The following is a 20977-nucleotide window of genomic DNA, read 5'->3' as shown; positions in this document are numbered from 1 at the left end:
AGATAGTGCTACTAGCGCAATTATTTAACTCCAATAAACAGATAAGCATACAGCACAAATGTATACAGTTGGAAAATGGCCAATACAATTGCCAAAGAAAAAGTCTACTTGGACATTACAGCCCATTCCTAAAGCCACTTACGCAAAATAGATGGTTTTGACGAATGTGAAAAACCAGTTGTAAAGACCGTTTCAAAACCAAAAGCTGGAAGAAGACAAATTGCAAATGCATACACCATATAAATCCAAAAAATGCAGTTAGTTGAGATCTGGCATTGAGTTATCAATATATACTAAGCCCGCATTGAGTTATCAATATAGATTAAACCCTAGACAAGTATTGCATAAACCTACATTGAGCTAAAAAGCTCTTTTCTCTAGATTTTGCACATGGTGGCTATGCAATACCTGCATTTAATTTCTCAGATTTAATAATGTCACTTTGCAATTCAAGAAAGATAAGAAAATAGGATTCCATCTTCCACCTCAAAAACCACCAGAGGCCTGCATCGCTAAACAGTGCCACTAGTGCAGCAAAATAGGTTTAAATCAGCCTAGGAAAAAGGAAGTATCCCTTTCATTCTAGAAAAGGAAAACAAAACAAGAAGCTACTAAAAGGTTGTGAAAAACAACAAGGGCAACAAGTCAAGGCATAAGCATTGTAAATACATCTTAACTGTAGCACTACATTTAAACAAATTGGTCTGCAAGGAAACCCTGAAATCGGAAAAACCAATGAAGGGATATTTGAAAATATTTTCCTCCTCTTTTGTCAGATACCAACTCATCCTTTCTGGTGCATCCTCTAGTTCATTATCAAAATGGAACAGTTGACTGGCCAGTATATGATCAGCACAGAGGCAACACATGCAGCTGGGGACATCCATTGGCTGTGAAGTGGAACATTGAAGCTTGGACATGGGCATGGCTATCTTCTCCCTTGTAAACCCAGCCTACACTCCTTAAGCCCTGCAATCAGATTTACTTAGGACTGCCCTATTACCACTGGATACATGAAGACTTGGGGCACAGGCTTGATGAGATCTTTTGCAAAATCGCTTGCATCTTATCCTTTTTTTGTAAGAAGTGTCACAAGAATTGGCCTTCACAAAAAAACCAGAGCTCACACAAGAGTCTCAAGAGTTGTCTTTACATGTATCTTCTCTAGATAATTACTGATTAACAGCATTTAAGGTTGTACCAGGCAAAAGAACTTGTTAATTCTGTACAATAAACAGCAGAGGCCCTACCTCCAACATTGTAACACTGCCAAGAATGAGTTTCATATACTCCAAGGATCTCTAATATCTACAACTGTGCCAGTCAACAATCAGGTAGTTCAGCCTCCTTGACCATACGAGCAATCAAAAAATTTCCAAAAAAGAGTGATGAATCGTGCCAAGTTTTCTTTCCTTATATGAGAGCAGCTGCCAATACAAGCTTTTGCCTAAACCATTCACCACAAAAATACAGCAAGGTTGACAAGAATAGCCAAAATATCTTGCTGCAACATTGGTCTCAAAAAGCTTGAACAAATGTCTCATAAAGTTTGAGCAAACTGTTTGGAGTTTGGATTATTGGGGCAGGGACAATCCTCCTATTTGGGGCCATGCTCATTGAAGGCAAGAATCCACCTTGTCAGCGTCAACCTTCTCAACAAAAAGGCAATAATCCACTCTAAAACTCATCAAATGAGTAAAAAGCTTGCTTTTGCCCCTCAATAACTCACTAAAAGCATAATGAATATTTCATAAAATGTCACAACTCAATAAGAAAAGAACATGTATTCTTCTAATAAAATCTGTGTATTTGATTGAAAGATTGTTGGGTATGGACCCCAAGAGGGTGAAGCAACTGCTATGACGGATGGAACTCCACAGTGTGCACGTGAGAGAGAGGGAGGGCACGCTGTCCTGTAGCCAGTGAGCCTGCATGCTGCCCTGCAGCCTCCCGGACCTGTCCCACTGCCCCTCACACCTGGTGTCCCTGCCTGCCTGTCTTCACACTCCAGCAATTTTGACCCCTCACAGGGAACCGCCCTGCCAGTGGTGAGGGTTGCTGCCCAGCATGCAGCTATTCTGCACACCACCTGTCCTGCAGGCTTGCACACGTGCTGTGCCATGACACCGAAACAGAGAGCATGACCTGTTGATAGCCCCCGCTCTTTAATGGCAGGCCTGAATGGGGCTAATATGTATCGGCCTGTTGCAGCTTTAGCCCAGGATATGGATGTGGAAGAAGATGCAGTGGAAGACGGCATGGTGCCCTACACTGATGAGATGGCTTCTGTCATGAGGACGTGAAATTTTCAGATGCTTTAATCTTGCTGATAGCATTTGATTAAATTATTAATCAAATGTGCAAGGTTGTTTAAGCACATGTGATGCACATGGCAGTTATTTCAGGTAACAGGCCAAGGATGCCAAGGATGCAACGAGTGTCAAAGGCAAAAGTTGTGATAAGTGATGCCAGCTAGGCTTTGGGGGTCAGTTGGTGTCAATTTTGACCATGGGACAATTATTTGGCCAATAAGTGTCAATGGTGACACTAGGGACTGGCATTAATTAATTAATTAATGCCAATCTAAGGGTCAACAGAGGTTGAAGACCGCTCCAAATTGCAAATAGTCTGGACAATTTAATTATGTAAGGGCTCAATCGGAAGGGCTGAAATTAATTAAATGGCTGTATAATGCTGAAAAATGGGTTAAGAAGGCTACCACTTGGCAAAAATACCCATGCAAACTAAGAAAACGTTTTTGAGAGCTGGATCTTAGCCATTCAGTTAGTTTACAACGTGGGAGAGGGAGAGGGAGAGAGAGAGAGCTACTGGTCCATTTTCTGATCAAAGAACAGCAATTTGCCGCAAAAGACAACCACCTAGGGGGCCTCAACAGGCAAGGGACAGCAAGGAGTCGCCTTCCAAGAGCTGGCAACAACATTGTTGATCAGGTGATAACATTTTGGGGATGCTTGGCAGTAGGTGACCGCATTAAATGCAGGTTGAAGCAAGTAGCAAGTAGAATTTAGGGTTTCTCACAAAGAAAATCGGATTTCTCTCTCATCTTGGCTTTCTCTCACCTTCTTCAACCCATTCTCAGAAGATCTCAAAATTTCTCAACCATTTTGAGTAGATCTCGGCCAAATTTGGTCGATAACAGAGAGATCTCTACTGTAAACCCTAAATTTTTGCAAACATTAGGGTTTGACAGCCACCTCGGGACCCATGCCAATTGGTGAAGGCATCGTACACTAAATTCAGCACCTAAAATTTGTATAATTTTCAAGGAATTCAAATGCCAACCCATTTATTTTAATTTGGGGCAAGCGTTTAGCCAGTTGGTGGTTCCATATGTGCAAATCCTAGGTGAAAAATCAAGGGGCAATCGGCTCAAATTGATTATTGAATGTTGTTATAGCAAAGAGGCTTTTTGGAATAGCAAAGGAGATTGTGAAACTCAGCTTGTACTCATTCCATTAGCAATCAAGTTAACGAAATACCAAAAGGGACGCCAGTTTTGGGGCTAACAAGGTGTCCAATGTCCGAGATTATTTAAGGTAATTTGTGCATTTCAAGTTATATTCATTTGATGATTGCTATAGTTGAGTTCTTAATTAGGGAATTACCGTCCTTTCCAAGAAGGAAGGCTGGTTTCATGGTTCCATTCCCAGGATACCACTCAATCCCTTGATTTGATGGACCCAAGGCACCCTGATTGCAAGCCAAAGCTTTATGCTAGTGCTGATTTTTGCTCTCAGCTAAGAAATTACAGCAATATGTCTTCATACAGTGAGACGCAATCAAGCAGTGATGATGCCTCTCAGTATGAACATTCACATGGGAATGAAGGAAATGCAATCCCTAACCTTGGACAAGGCTCAAACCATGGACAACACGCTGAAAAGGTTACTATTGGGCAAGATACACGGCCTTCAAGGCATAATGAGGCTGATGACCAATAAAGTGATGGAAAATTTTATGACCAATTCAAGAATCGAATAAGGACAGCAGCAAATCTCTTTGCTAAATTGGCAAAGTATCCTCAATTTACCTGACTTTTAAATGCTCCAAAGGACATTTGGTACTATCACCATCAATTTGGAGCTACCACCTTGACATTCTCTCTCCTCCAAGGGCTGTGTTTACAATTTTTCGTTGCCGCCCTAACTTTCTCTTCTCTGTCTACTGCATTTGCATCTACTAGCTTCGCCTAGTTTTTCTCTCTCCTCAGGTACCTACATTTTTAGTCTTTCTCTCACCTACATTGCCGTCTACATCAGATCCAACCTTCCTTGGCTGCATTTGCTGGTGTTCAACACATGGAGGCTGCCTTTTCTGCAATTCAGGATCCATTCAAAGTACGACACTCTACAGCTCATAACCTCTGCCTTGATCCCAAAGATACAAAAGTTCAAGGTTCAATATTCACTGCATAGTGTGTTTGCTGCATGAGCATTGTATATTCAATATTCATTATTAGGTGTGGTAGATAGTATTTGGATATTGTTAAACATTAGAAGTGTTACTCAAGGTATGCTTATGTACTGAGTTCAATACGAGTGACAGTTTACCTAAATTAGCAAGTCATTGAAATAAAGACAAGTTTGTGGATTTTGTTGCACAATGTTTGAGGGATTTAATCATATTGTTAGCGACAAGCTTAACAAGAAAACTTCCATGCTTGGAAGTTTAGATTGACCGATTTTCTTATGGATAAAGGTTATTGAGACTACATTGAAGGAGATAATACTAAGGCTCTAGAGTTATTGGAGGAAAATGCCATGCTTGAGCAGACTAAGGCATTTAGGGAATGGGACTAGGAAGTACGAGAAGTTGTATACTAGCTTTCCATTAGTGTCTCAAGCAATATGATTTGGCATACACAAGATGCAAATAGCCTTGCAAAAGCATGGAATAACTTGGTCAAACTGTTTGGTAGAAGTACCAAAGCTAAGAAGTTATAGTTAAAGTCAAGTTAAAAATATCAAGCGTGGAAATCGGTCTATTAATGACTATGCAATGAAGACTTAAGAGTATTCTTGAAGATCTTGGATCTATTAAAGTGCAAGTTGATGATGATAATATAATGGTTGCATGTTTAGATGGCTTGGGGTAGTACCAAGCAGTTTCAAACATCCCTCAACATAAGAGACACCACGATTGGTTTTGTGTTTTTTGCCTTTAGAGCATTTCTTCACACCCTTAGCATTTTCCAACAGTTTGAGTCATCAGATGAAGCTGTAAATAGTGTTAAATCACATCATTACCACCCTATCTGAGAAGGAAGGCTGGTTTCAAGGTTCCATCGCCAGGATACCATCAAATCCCTTGAGTTGGCGGGCCATGAGTTCGAGGCGCCTAATTGAAGGTCAGAAGCTTTGCTCTAGTGCTGAAATTGTGTTCAGCTAAAAATTTACAGCAAGGATATCTTCAAATAGTGAGAAGGGATCAAGTTTGTGATGAGCATTTCTTCACACCCTTAAGAGTCTTCCAGCAGTTTGAGTCATCAAATGAAGCTGTAAATAGTGTCAAATCAGGTCATTACCATCCTATCTAGGAAGGAACACTGGTTTCAAGGTTCCATTGCCAAGATACTATCAAATCCCTTGAGTTGGCGGGCTCAAGGCACCTGATTGAAGGTCACAAGCTTTGCTCTAGTGCTCAAATTGTGTCCAGATGAGAATTTACAGCAAGGATGTCTTCAAATAGTGAGATGGAATCAAGTTGTGATGATGCCTCTCAATCTGAAAATTTACATAAGTGTTGGGGGAAATGCAATACCCCATCTTGGACAAGGCACGCAGCATGGACAGCAAGCTGATAATGTTGGTTAGACCAAAATGTGGGTCGTTCTAAGTCTCTTGAAGTTGATGACCAGCAAGAGGAAGACGAATTTCATGACCGATTTAAAGATCAACTGAGTACATCAACCAAAATATTTGTGCGATTAGCAAATGATCCTCAGTTCATGCACTTTTCAAACCCCTTAAAGGAGGGCAACAAAGGAAAGAAGAGGGAATCATCTTCAAGAGCTTCGAGACTGCAAGCACCAAAGGAAGAGCCAATACAACAGCATGATGTTCCAAATGTGGATAGTGAGCATAAGCAAATGATGCCAGTGGGCTAATTGATGCAAGGCCAACTTGAAAGTGCCAATCCAATGCTTTTTGGACAACAAGGCACACATGCAATTATAGGGCAGCCAAGTCGTCATGAGGACATGTATTTTTGAAACCTCACTTAACATGTGGATTAATTTTTAATCACATGATTAAGTAAATGTTGCACATGTGAGGTGCAACTGGGATTAAAGTAAATTTACGAGCCCGGGACCCGAGAAAATCACGAGATGTCAAAGGCAAAAGTTGCTATAAGTTATGTTGCACAGGTACTTGGTGGTATCTAGTGTCAATTGTTGGCCTAGGTCATTCATTTGGCCATAAGTCTCAGTTGATGATACTAGAGAAGTGGCATTTAATGGTACCTAACACCAAACTGATCGTCAAAGATGGCACAGAGACACTCCGGAATGGCCAGTCAAATTACCGGAATGGCCAATCAGACTATTTTTTAGGGCACCGAAATAATTATTAGATTAATTTTCAGTATTAAAAGACTAAAAATTAATATTTAATTATGGATAAGGCTACCACTTGTTAAAAATGCCCATGCAAGACTGAAAAACGTCTTTAGAGGCTAGAGAGAGGCATTTTCAGTGTATTCAGCCTACAAGAGAGAGGGAGAAGATGCTGCTGGTCTGATTTCAGCCATTGGAGGACCTTTTGAGACAGCTAGGGGCAGGAGAAGACCAATCAATAGCACGTGACAGCATCTACATGCTGTTGAGATAGTGCAGTGCAGTAAATGACTGATTTTCTTCAATTCTTTGCACTACAAGCTGTTGTGGAAGAGCAACAACTGCATTTGACTGATTTTCAATCATTCTTCACGACAAAACTCTAAATTTTCTCTCTCCACAGCTTTCTCTCTTATCTCCCAGCCATTTCATAGCCTTGCTCCGAAGATCTCAGCATTTGGGCCCTTGGAGACTGAGAAATTGCAAATTTCTCTGCTGTAAACCCTAATTTACAATAGAAATTAGGGTTTAGCAACAGTCTCGAGAAGTATGCCAAAAATTGAAAGCTCCAAGACTTAGATTTTTCAGGACTGAAGGTGAATTTCAGTTAAATTCACGTGGAGAACTAGCCAGCCGTTGAATTTGGGGCATTTTCTATCTCCATCAAAGCGGGTGAAGGCCAATTAAGTGCTCAAATCAAGGGGCGAAATAGATTGAAGACTTGCTGGTCATTTTGGACAGCAAGGGGAGTTTTGCTTGCAAAGGGAATCGGGAGAATCCCATTGTAAATCAACTTCTTCTTCAATAAAGTTAAAGAAATACCGAAAGGAACGCCAATTTTGGAGCCTATCAGGTGTGCATTGTCTTGTCATTAAGTTGTAATCAAGGATTTACCACCCATCCACAGAAAGAAGGCTGGTTACACAGGTTACTTTGGTGGTGGCACTAGTTGCCATGCTATGGTGGGTCAGGGGCCACATACGAGTATGTATGGCACAACTCCTTATGGTATGCAACAACCAATGCGTGGTGCACAAGGCCCAATGTATCTGGGTATGGTTGATAATATGCATAAACGCATGTAGAGCAATGTTGGCAAAATGCTAGGGCACAAAGTAGCAAGTTTGGCAATGTATATATACAGTCACTGTGTTTGGGACTCATGGAATTAATGTTGGTCATGCAAATGCTCCGTATAGTTCTTGCCATGAGGAAAAATGCAGCTAGTAATGCCTATATGAGAAAAACTGCAGCTATTCATGCATGCAATGTATGGGAAAATGTATCTTGGTATGGCTGTGAGTATGCAAATTCCCATGCACAGTCACATTGCCATGGTCCAAAGTAGGTAAATAAGAATGGTGCCTAATGCATTTGGTGCTTCAATCATGTCATGTACACATGAGGGGCTAGTCTACCATATGCAATGTTGCATGTTAGTTAAGTTGGAATTGCAGCAATGTGAAAGTATAAAGCATCACAATGCTCAAGAGGGAAGAAGGCCTAGAACCTAGTGGAGGTTTTGAGGCAAGTAAAGTTAGAGGTAAAGTTTCCATGTGCTTCTTGGTGAGGCTTCAGCATGTTTCACCTATGATAGAATGCAATTGAATGGAAGAGGGTGACCTTGCAGATCATTCTCAATGATGCACTTTGCCTTCATGTGTTTCAATTAGAGCCGATTTCGGATCCGGCTCTTTCAAGCTTCACAAAGCATTGAAGGTCCAGAGTATTACCTAATGCTCAATGGAGAGGTTGCATCTCCATGTTAGCAGAGTATTTGTCAGCTCATGTGTGAGTCTGAGCTTGATCTGGACTGGGCATTTTTATTAGGTATTTTTCTGGTGTGGCATTTTATGCCAGTGGGGCATTTGATGCACCAGTCGGCCAGCATTAATGCTGTCCGACCAGCATTATTGCTCCCCACTTTTTCAGCCTATTTATACTCAGTGGCTCCTTCTCAATCAGTCACTTCACCATCTGCAGACTCTGTGGAGAGAGGAGCCAGTGCCAGTGCCAGTGCCAGTGCCCACGCAGCCAGTGACTCACTGTTGTATGCGACTGTCTCGTGTTCAGATATATGGATTCCAGAAGATCATTAGCAATGCTTAAGAGACATCATTCCTCTGAAATTTTTCCACGCAGTAAAGGAGTATGTGCAGGCGGCGCAAACAGTGTGAGTACATACTCGTGTACCAGAAATCCACGATGATGCTAGGTAGCTTAATTAGCTACTCCACTTGAAGCTCTTGAAGCAGGGAAGAAGGTCATCCAATTCATTCTCATGATAGAAGTGAGAAGGAGAAGATCTGATGTTGTCTTGGCCATGGATTCTTGTGGACAACTTTTGTCTTGTGTTTCAGCAGTTTATTTCAGCACATGTTTATGCTTCCACCGTTGCTCCACTTCTGACATGGTATCAGTTTTCAGGATCTATGTTTCTGCTGTGTTTTATTGCTGATTTCAGGACTATCTTCTACCCCTGCTGATCAGACGACTGCTGTCGCAGCAGGCGACCTGTTTTGGGGTTGTTTTCAGCCTGCGTTTTTTGCAGTTTTGCCATCGCCTGCTGCCTACGCACCCTCTACTGCCTGCGTTTTTCATCTGCAGCTGCTGGCGACAGTTTTCTACCTGTTTTTCTCCAGTTTACAGTCTGCGTTTTGCTGATTCAGCATCTCTCAGGGTGACTGTTACTTCAGGCCGTTTTTGCTGTTTTTGGCAGTTTTTGACTGATTTTTTGACTTTCTGCAGCAGATTTTGTCTTCTAATGATCAGATTTTGGTTTATATTGCATGTGAACTCTCATTTTCTGCAGTCTGTGCTTGTGTTTTGGCTGTGTTTCCTCTCTACATTCCATCTCTTCTCTACTTCTCTTCTTATCCTCTCCATATGGCTCCTCCATGCACTTCCACTAATGATAAGTTACATGGACCTGATTATCTCACATGGAGTGCTATCATGAAAGCTTGGTTTGTGCAGAAGCGGTTATGGTACATCGTCTGTGGAGCTACTCCTCGTCCTCTCCGTCCTTTTCCTCTTCCTGAAGACTTTGATGAGGACAACCATGAGGAAGCGGTGCTCACATGGGACTCGGACGATGCCCCTGCTTACTCGGCGTTGCTTCAGTGTATTTCTAAAGCGGTCTTACTGGCGGTTACCTCCTGTAGGACATCTCCTGAAGTATGGCAGAAGTTGCAGCAGATGTACGAGGCACCTTCCACCATGCGGGCAGTCACACTTTATGGCCAGCTCCAGCAGATGAAGTTTGAGCCGAAAGATACTATTCAGTCTTTTCTTCTTCGTGTTACGCAAGTACAGGACCAGCTTCGGCACATGCAATCAGCTCTTCCCGAGGCGCATCTCGTCGGGACGGTCCTCTACAAGCTCCCCCCGGAGTTTGATGGAGTGGCCAATGCTTTGCGGGCGCAGACATCATCGACTCCTGTCAGTTTTACACATATGACCTCGATGCTTCTTGAGCATGAGACATCCTTGAGATTACAGGGGCGACTTCCGGCACATTATGGAGACGAGGCTTATGTAGCTTTAGAGAGGGGTGACGGGAAGAAGAAGTCGAAGGCCCAGTGTTACCACTGTGGCAAGAAGGGACATTTGCGGAAGGACTACAAGAAGTTAGCGGCTTCCAGGAAGAAGGAGTAGAAGACGAAGCGGGATGTTGACTCTACCGATGAGTCCTCTCCTTCATCAGACTCCGACTCCGATCCTCCGACCAAGGTGAAGTCCAAGGCGTGGAAGGGATCCTCTTCTTCGGATCGCGGGAAGGGCTTGGTGGCCCCTTCCTTGGCTGCTTTCTATTGGTGGTGATGAGGTCATCCCTCACGACTCTCTTGTGCCAGAGAGGGAGTGTGAGCGGGTGTTCAGATGGGGCAGCCGCGTCTCATCTATACTTTTGTACAGGTGCACAGGTTCCAGAGAGGGACGTCCCTGAAGCATCAACTTCAGTCTGGCGGAATCAAATCCTGGAGCTGGGATTGACATCCAGGTTCATGCTGAGCTGGTTATCTAACAGAGAGTGGGAGGCTTTCGTCTGGAGCTCACATGAGGGGCCACTTTGGCGGTCTGGCCAAAGACGGGGAATCCATGGTCATCTATGTTCAAGGGCATTTTTGACAGGATGGTCTTGTATGCTACTGCGAGACATTGGTGATGGACACAAAGACATGCTATGATCTTCTCTATTTTCCGGTGTTTGGTACAATCAACATTGACATAAGGTTCTCTCTGAGGCACCTTGGTGGTGGCTTGATCACCCACTGCTTGGGTATCCATGGTTCTACTTGGTGGTTCTATGTTGTATAGTTTCTGATCCCTTTTCATTATCCTATTGTATTGTATCAGATCACCCATGATCTGAGAGAGGGTGTTAGCAGAGTATTTGTCAGCTCATGTGTGAGTCTGAGCTTGATCTGGACTGGGCATTTTTATTAGGTATTTTAGGTATTTTTCTGGTGTGGCATTTTATGCCAGTGGGGCATTTTATGCACCAGTCGGCCAGCATTAATGCTGTCCGACCAGCATTATTGCTCCCCACTTTTTCAGCCTATTTATACTCAGTGGCTCCTTCTCAGTCAGTCACTTCACCATCTGCAGACTCTGTGGAGAGAGGAGCCAGTGCCAGTGCCAATGCCCACGCAGCCAGTGACTCACTGTTGTATGCGACTGTCTCGTGTTCAGATATATGGATTCCATTTCCCATGCATACATATGAGTTCTCATCTGTATCATGTTCTTTTCTTTTCTCTTTTTGTCTTGTATTTCAGTAGTTTATTTCAACACATGTTTATGCTTCCACCGTTGCTCCACTTCTAACACTCCAACCCCCTAGTGATGGACAACTTGGTTATGTAGTGGATCTCAAACATACTTGGCTTGAATCCAAGGCACTATATGCTGACAGCATTTTTACCATTAGAAGGGGGTGATCCGTATTTCGTTAGTACATGAAATTTTATTGCTTTGCTTAGCAGTTGATTGAAAGTTAATTGAATGTGCTAATATGACTTACACATGTGAGGTGCAAGTTAATTATTTCACACTATGGGACCCAAGACACCCTATCGGTTGGTGCCAAAGGCAAAAGTTGTAATAAGTTATGCCTAACAAGTACTAGATGGTATCCAGTATCAGATCTTTGCCTAAACCAATTTATTGGCCACATATGTTAGTGTTAACATTAGAGACGAGGCCTTAATTAATTAATTAATATTGGTCTAAGGGCTAATAACTGCTCAAGGATACTTAGAAGACAAATTGGCCTAGCCAATTTAATTACTGGCTCATGAAATTAATTTTTTGAGCACTAAAATAATTATTAAATAATTTTTTAAAATTACTCTTTGCAAAATTAATTTAATAAGCTAGATAATGTTCAAAAATATAATTAAAAGGCTAGCACTTAGCAAAACTTGCCCATGCAAGTGGAAAAAACGTTTTTAGGGTATATGGAAGTCTATTCTAGCCATTGTGAGAGAGAATGAGGCTATTAGAGAGCAAAGAGATGCTGCTGATGTGATTTGGAGCCAATAGGGACCATTCCTACAACAGGTGACAGCACCTTGGAGCCCTCCATGGACAGGTGACAACAACCCAAGGTCCTTCTGGTGCATATGACAACATATAAGAGGGGGCAACAATCTTTTTGGTCATCCTAAGCTATAGATGACAACTTCCATGGCTATTTGGGCAGGGTAGCATGAGTTTTTCAACCTTTCTTGCAATGAAACTCCAAAATTTCTTTCTTTACAACATTCGCTCTCTTTCTTCACTCATTTTCCAACTCCCCTCGACATTTTCCAACAATTTGAGTCATCAGAGAAAGAGATTTCAATCAATCTCCTACTGTAAAGCCTAATTTACATTTATAGCATAAATTAGAGTTTGACAACCACCTCGGGATATGTGCTCAAAATTAAGAACCTGAGACTTAAATTCTGGCAACTGAGGAATTTAAAGGAGATTCAAAAGGCCAGCCAACCAATATCAAATTTAGGGCTGAATTTGTCTTTCAAGGAGCAAGGTGAAAACCAATCACCAAGCAAACCAAGGGCCAAATTGGTTTGAAGGCTTACTAGTCATTTATGATAGTAAGAAGCAATTGGAGAGTGAAGGAGATTCATGGAATCTCATTGTATTCCATCCAGATTTTAATTCAAGATAAAGAAATACTACAAGGAGCACCACTTTGGAGCCAACACGTTGTTCAATGTCCAAGATTAAGTGGTCACATTTGCATTTTCAATTTATGTGAATTTTATGTTTGTTGTAATTAGTGTTAGATCAAATTATTACCACCCTATCGCAGAAGCAAGGCTGGATTCAAAGTAGAACAAGAATACTCATTAAGAGCAATAAAAGTTTAAAATGAAAACCTCCTTGGAGCTTTCTAAGCTTTTCAGAGTTGCTGATTTTCTTGAAATATTGGACCTTTAGGAGTAGCTCCCAAAATCTCTTTGAATAGTCATCAAGTGACTCATTTTTCCTTTGCCAAAGACAATCCCGTTCCATTTTTACATCTCTTTGGAAATGAAGCAAAAGGAATTGGCCTTGTATCATACGAACAAAGGACCACTAGGATTTTGGGGTAGCAACCACCAGGAGTGGGCTAGGTTGATCAAATGTAGAGCTGCAAACTTAATCTTTTATTTTGCTTTATACTTGTCACAACCATATAAGATTTGAAACTGACAAATAAACTTAAGAAGAAAATCAGGATATCGAAAACCATCATGCATATTGAATTTGATCTTCTTTTCAAGTTGAGATAATGACTTAGTCTTCTTCTTCTTCTTGTGCCTTCGTACATGACTAGATCTTGAGGTTGAAGATGATAAAGTGATTGATGGGGATGAAGATGGAGACAAGGATTAAGAATGTCAATGCCTTTGTCGATGACAAGGTCTTTCACAAGAAGTGTATGACTCTTCATTGCTTAATGAAGGTCCATTAGAAAATGCATTAGATTACTTTGATGGAAAGGATGAACTTCAACGAGATCTCTTTGTTTGCCTTGAAGTAAAATGACACCTTTTTTTAATTCCACTATGCCTTTGCAAAGTAGTTGGGCTTTTTAATTAGCTACTTTCATCGGTGTAGCATTGTCTCCTTGATGCATACAAGCTTCTTTCCCTGGATTCTTTGGGCTTCTCAACTCTTTCTAGTTTTAGAAGTTTCTAACAAATATGTTAATTATCCTCTTTAAGGCTTTGAATAGCTTGAAGGATAGCACTTAGATCGTTGAAACATGAAACAAGGAATGAGGACAAGGATGGTGACGGAGACGAAGACGCCAAACCTAGGAAACGCAGACGTGGGAACAGGAACAACATTTTAAAAATTAAAATTCATGAAAAAAAAAATCATATTTCACTCATAATCCATGTGGAGTGTTAAATCATTTTAAGTTTTAACTTTAAAGATATCATGCATCATTCTAAAACTAGTCATTACAAATTGAATTACAACTTACAAGGCTTAAGAGTTAAGCTAGTCAAGTATAAAACGCATAATATATATAACATAAAACAACAAACAATGAACTAGACTTTAAAGTCTAAGCTGAAAGAACATGAACATTGCCAAAAAACTTAAAAGACAAGTTTAATCTCTGAAAGAACATGCTCATTGCTTCAAAAAAGACTACAATATGAAGTCTAATCTCTAGACTGAAGCAAAATGTGGCATGCCAAAGTAGCCCAAAGAGCAACTATAAGACTGCAAGTACAAATATAATGTCGACATGGCACAATGGCCCAAGTGTCACACTGTCATCAATGATCATAATATCATATACAATGTACATGTGTCATGAGACTCATGATAAGCAAAATAAATCAAAGATCATCATCGTGATCTGAGGCTGCTCTAGCTACTCCTGAAGTGTCAAGACTCGGCTTTATTATCATGTATACCATGAATTGCTACATCTTCCTCAACATCAGCATGTGTTTCCTCTTTTTGTTGCATCTCTCACTCTATGAATGGATCAGGCTTTGTCATCATACTATTACACAACATCCTCAAATTAGCACTAACAAATACCGGATTGTTTGCCCTCTCCACACCAAGACAATTCCTATTCTTTGAAGCAATATGAGCGTATGTACTCCACAATTGTTCCAAACAAGAGGAGCTAACTAATTGACTCAAAGTACAAATGGCTAGTTGCTGCAACTCAGGACCATCCAAACCAAAGCTACTCCAATCTTGCAACAATCCTCCTGTGCATTCCCACAATCAAAAGAACCCTGAAAGATCCTATAACATGAAAGCTATGATCTTTTGTCTAGCGCCATGATCAGGCACTAGACGAAACAATATAAGTCTCCATGCATCCATAACCTTAGTGTCATTCTTCTGACCCTTGCCTTGGAACCTAGAATCCACAACAAATGCAGCTACATGCATGGGTAAGCTATAGGAGTTCCACCTCATCACAACTAAATGGTGTATCTCCTCATATGTCTCATCATTTGGTGCCCACTCCTGCACCTTTTCATTCAACCTATCCATAGCCTCGTATACCTTGCCATTGCAAGGTTGTGTAGCATCCATAACCCTCAATAAATGCACAATACGTGATACCATAGCACCTATCCGCTTTACATCATTCCAAAAAGCGGAGTTATTTGCTTTCTCCAAGTATAAGATACCTATAGGAGTATCTATCAATACTTATGAGGTAAACTCATCACTAAGAAATAACTGCCTTAAGGCACCATCGGATTCTCTTAATTTTCCTAGCATCAAGAAGTTAAAGGCAAATCTAGTATCGGAGTATTTTAAAAGTGCCTTCTTCGACCGCAAAGAGAACTGATGGCAAAGCAACTGGTGATTCAAAATAAAGCTAACCATTTGAGCTTCTTGCTCTATGATAGGTACAATCCATGAAAGGTTATCAATATCCTTTTATAGGTTATTCAAGCAATGAGCTCTACAATATGAAACTGTGCTATATAAATAATGTCCCTGGATAATAGCACTGGCTGCCCTATTTTCGAGCTCTCCATCTACATCAAATCCCACAACATGCTCTAGACCAATAAGCTCAATACTTATAACCCACTCTGCTGCAAGTACATCTGCCGACATTCCTGTCCTTGGTGCATCATGTGAAGATATGAAATACATTTCCCCACTAGAATAAGCAACCATGCCATGAATGGATTGCTTGTGTGTATCAGTCCAACCATCAATAATCGATGAAACTCTATTTTTAGCCCACAGGGGCTTTCTAGTCACTGTTGCTTGCTCAATAGGGCACTTTTCCTTGTCGAGCAAAGTGGTGCGTAAGGTCTCTAATGATGGAGGTATATACGAAAAGCCATACTCACCAATCTTCTTGCATATCAATTTAAAATACTTTGATCTGGCTACACGAAACCAAATGTAGTCATGATAGAAAAAATGTGTCACTAATGTATCCACCTCTTCTTTCTTCTTGGGATCCCAACTAGCTTCAAGTGTGCTTTGTCTACATGCAACATGCGGCATTATTGATACCATAGCCAATGCAATGCCTGCAATAGGTGTGGAAATAGCACTTCCTAATACTAATCCTGCTCTAGACACATCTGATCGGATGGTGTCACAAAAGTTGCAGGGTTAACTATAACACATCGTGGTCTAGATGCAAGATAAGCTTGTTCACCGACAACACGGTCACGAAGCTCCCTTTGCTTCTCCAAGGTCACATTAAGACAAAATTGTACCTTTGAATTTAACTCATGTAGGAGATAAGCTCAAGCCTAATTATGCGTAAGATGAAACAAGTGGCAATTGGTATTTCATATTCTAATATTTAAGTAACTTTGAAAAATTAAAATCAATAAAAATTCAAAATAGAAATGCGCCCCGGTTTAACAAATTACCTTGTTTACTCCAGTAGTTCGCTTATATGTGCAAAGCTTGCAAGCCCATAGTCGAGATCCTCCACCACTCAATAGGCGGTCAGCATTTACTTCTTCCCATCATGACCAATCATTGAACTTTCTTCCTCGACCATTGACACGACGAGCGGGGCAAGAAGATGAAGCCATTCCAGATCGAAACCAGAAATAAAAATGGCTAAAGAAAAGCCTAAAGGACTGGCTGCTGTGCGAAGAGACTCAAGACAAGGGAGCGGACTCAAGGGTGAGGGAGAAGTTGAGAACCTAGAACTTAGAAGAGGGAAGGAAAAAGAAGAAAAGGGAGCAAGAAGAAGAGAAGAGAAGAAGAATGGAGAAGAGAGAGAAGAGGGAAGTAGAGAAAGAAGGAAGAGGGAAGTTGGAGAAGAAGAAAGAGAGAAGAGAAGGTGATGGTATTGGCAACAGTTGCAAGTAAGAGTAAATGGGGGTTGACTGGAGTAGACCGGACGGGGAACAAAAGAGCAAACGGGCTGGAGATTGGAGCGAAACAAGGAGGCGGGAGTGAAACAAGACGTAGAACCAAGAGTCAACCGGGTAAGTAGCATGCCACGTGGGGTTCCCTGCCCGAAACGGACAAGCAATGTTTCATTGTACGGGAATGCGGTTCGCAACAAATTCGTGACAGGGATGGTGTTTCAACATGCCGTGGGGCCGTTTTAGCCGTTTCCTGTTTCTATGACTTGGATCTTTCATTCGGATTCTAAGAAAAAATATACTCAAGCACTCAATGCAAGTATTAAAATCAAACAAACTTATAGTGTGATCACAGCTAAAAAACAACCATTTCAATTCTTATAATGTGTGCAAGGTTAGGACCAATGAATACAAATTGTTTTTCTATTGTGTTATGACATTTAGACTATGAGGTTCGAGATGACGGATACCATTCAATCATTTCTTCTTCGGGCAACATAGATACAGGATCAAATTTGCACATACAATCCATCCTTTAAGAAGCACATCTTATGGGGATTATTCTTTACAAACTCCCTTCACTGTTTGATGGTGTGGCAACACCTTACGAGCACAAACATTAACAACACCTATCTACAACCTCTATGTTGCTTGACTATGAGGCTTCTTTGTGTTTACAAGGCTACCATTTTGATATGGTGGCAAGGAGGATACTTTGACAACTTCAAAAAGGAGTAGCAAACAAAAGAAGTATACTATTATCATTGTGGTAAGAGAGAACGTCTCCAAAATGAGTGCCAGATACTAGCGACACAACAAAAGGAGAATAAGAAGGCTAAGAAGAAAAAGAAAGATAAGGACTCCTTGGACGAGTCATCATCCTTTTTTCCTTAGATTTAGACTCTTATTCAATTCCTTTGGCCAAGGCTACGAACTACTTCAATTTAGATGTGAAGGTAAAGGCCATTAAGGCCTCTTTTGTCTTCTGTCCCTAGTGGTGTGGTCATCCCTCACGACTCTCCACTGCCCAAAGAGGCAACATGAGAAGGAGATGGTGAGGCATTTTCGCCTCATCAATATACAAGTGCAGTGAACCCAAAGTGTAGCTTTCCACATGCCTTTTTTGGCTACTAGTCTAAGCTCACATGAGGGGACACTTCAACAGTCTAGCCAAAGGTAGAGAATCCATGGTCATGATGTGCTTTCCCAGAGTTGGTTTGTGATAGGCATCGAGATCTAACTATTACTACTTGTCGTCAAGGATTGCTACAATTGACATTGACATCGGTATCTTTCCAAGGCACCTTGGTAGTGGCTTCATCACCCACCCACTACTTGGATATCCATGGTCCTATCTAATGGTCATTGTTGAATGTACTACGATGAGTCATTATCATTGTATATTTTATTGTCTTGATCACCCATGATGTGAGAGAGGGTATCAATAGAGTACATCTCAAAGGTGTCAATAGAGTATACATAATGGGAGCTAGAGCCTATGCATTTCAATGCATTTCTATTTTATGCCAATAGCACTTTATGTTGAACAACTTGTTTGTGGCTGGCCCACCAGTCATTTCTAACATTATTTCTTAGCCTATCTATAGACAAGCTCCCTCCTCCTCAGTCATTTCTAGGCACGAGTTTATGGCTGGCCCACTAGTCATTTCTAACACTATTTCTTAGCCTATTTATAGACAAGCTCCCTCCTCCTCAGTCATTCGCTCAAATACTCATCCTTCGGCATGATTCCACCTGGAAAGAGGAAGGCTAGTGCACACTACCAATCACTTATTGCCCATAATTTTGTATTGTTCTTGAGCCTTGGTATGTGGATTCATTTTCCAAGCATATTATATTTGAGTTCGTGTGTTCTTGTAATGTTCTTTTCTATTCTTCGTATTCTTGCAGCCTATTACAACAGTGTCTCTTTGCTTTTGTTGCTCCACACTTTTCTGACATTGAGAATCCTTATCCAATCGATGCTTGTTCACAAGATTCACTCTTTACGATTTCTATGCTTTCAAAGGGAGCATCCATACAGATTGATTCTTCTATGGAGGATGTTACATCAGAGAACCTTTCATAGCATCTCCAATCTCATAGTTAGACTAAATATTTAGAGTCTAGAGGGTGCTCTTTCCACTCCATATGATGGCATTTAGGTTCTATGAGATCCATTCCTATCCTACAAAGAGCCAAACTTCTTCCTTCAGGCCCCGCAGGGGACCAGCTACATCAGGTTCTTCAGAGGGCCCATGCAACCCCACAAGGTACACTCACACCTTTGGAAGACATCTATACATTCTTCTTTCTAGGTCTATATTTTGCAGCAGCTGGCTTTCCACCGTCTTGAAGGATTCTCATGATTCCATTCAGCTTTCACAGTTGCACTTCTATTTCTTAATCATTAATCTCTTTCATCCTTCTGCTGCAATTCAATTTCTAGAGCAGGAATCCCATGTTAGATTTCTAGGAACAGGAATCCCAAAGGAGATAAATTAAAAAGAAGCACTCAATTAAAATAGGAATCCATTCAGTAACCTTCTCAGACATCACTCGCATCACACTTCATAAAGAAGGAGTGATAGTCCTATAGCTTAAATTGAAAAGTACCTTGCAATAAGGACTTGAATTGGAGGGGCATCAATAGGCTTGGCTTAAAAAGTTGGCAAACCTAGCTGTTAATTGGATAGATGGCTGATCCTACCTTCAGTGACAATAGCGGTTAGACTTGCCATGTTGTTTCACACCTGGAAATTCTACGCATCCAATCTTAACTGAGGGAGGGAAAAAAAAGGATTTGGCAAAACCTGCAAACCTTGGGGAAGCGTGGAACGCACGGCTTTAGCAATGTAAGGAGCAGCAGTGCAAAGTGTCGTACAAGCTGGATAATGTTACAGAAATAAGAAGACGAGATTGAGTGATGCACACGTTATTGAATTAGCAGAAGCAGGTGCTGGGCACATATCCTATCCTGATTTAGTTAAAAAGCATCAAAAAACAACTGCTCTCGAAATTTCAGCTAAAAGATCTTGTATAATCGCACTGCACAAAATGCATAAGGCCAATATCAAATTATTCCAGCGCGCAGCTGCAACCTGGCAACAAGCCGATTGCCTGTGTGAGCGCCGTCTTGAGAAAGCCCAGCTCCTCCTCGATTATGCAGGTATCTAACACGAACAGGAAGACAGGCGGCTGGTCGGGTTCGGAAGGTGGCGAGTACTCAAGAGTGGTGTACTGTGGGAAGAGCTCTGCAGGGAGGTTAGACTCGGAGATGCCCATGTAGTGCTCGGGGAAATGGTTCCTCTGGAAGCAGAAGGGGCAGACCCATATTTTGCCAATGAAATCCACTCGACAGAAGGGGTTCAGCAGAGATCTGCAGCTCCTGCAACGGAGAGGGGCATACTGGAGAGGCGGATACGGTAAAGGGCGCAGGGGCGTGTACACGATGGCCATGGGGACTACACATTTGGCAGCTTCGACCTTGGTGGCCGGCCATACGTTCCATGGCATCCTCACACCATCGATCGCCTCCATGTCTGCAAAATCCGCCATAGCTGCTGCTGCTGCTGCTACTGGCGGACACACGCCCCCCAGAAAAACAACACCGCGTCCTGTCACGAATTTTTTACTCGAATGGTCAGCTGTGATGCCGTCGTGTTGCCGATGCACTCCAGAGCCAGCCTCAACCGGGTTTAACAAATTTTGTATACTCAAATATAAGTGCTTACATTTTTTAAGCCTACCTACTAAGTCTTTAAAGGGTCTCCCAATGATACTCCACTTCTTTGGACTCTTTTATTATAATGAGGTTTCTTTGTATTAAGATGAGGTGGCTCAATTCGACCTATCTGCATGCGAGGGTCAGTGGGTTGAGGAAGTGCTCACCAATCAATTCCACCCTGGACTCTCTAGTCACTCCTGCATCAACTTGCGAGATTTTCATGCACCCTCTCCGGTTATTCTATTCTCTCTGTGACACATGACACAAGCATTGCCACTTCTTTTGACTTGCTTTGGCTGTCAATGGTCATGGTTCATGACGTCGAGGTGTGGCAAAGTG

General features: G+C 41.6%; 1 protein-coding gene across 1 annotated transcript in view; it reads right to left on the bottom strand.

Annotated features, from left to right (window-relative positions):
• The window catches only part of LOC148041754 (protein transport protein SEC23 E-like), a 54999-nt gene extending 34385 nt beyond the window's left edge, over window positions 1-20614 (bottom strand). The window contains exon 1 of the mRNA XM_087682114.1: window positions 20013-20614. Coding sequence (XP_087538240.1) covers window positions 20013-20469 — 457 coding nt within the window. The 5' untranslated portion in view covers window positions 20470-20614. The remainder of the gene's footprint in view (window positions 1-20012) is intronic.
• Window positions 20615-20977: the final 363 nt, after the last annotated feature.

This window comes from Lygodium microphyllum, chromosome 1 (assembly GCF_053477565.2).
Source record: "Lygodium microphyllum isolate KBCC chromosome 1, Lygodium_microphyllum_v1.1.10, whole genome shotgun sequence".
NCBI lineage: Eukaryota > Viridiplantae > Streptophyta > Polypodiopsida > Schizaeales > Lygodiaceae > Lygodium > Lygodium microphyllum.
The sequence above is the reverse complement of the archived record's forward strand: the minus strand, read 5'-3'. Positions and strand labels throughout refer to the sequence as shown.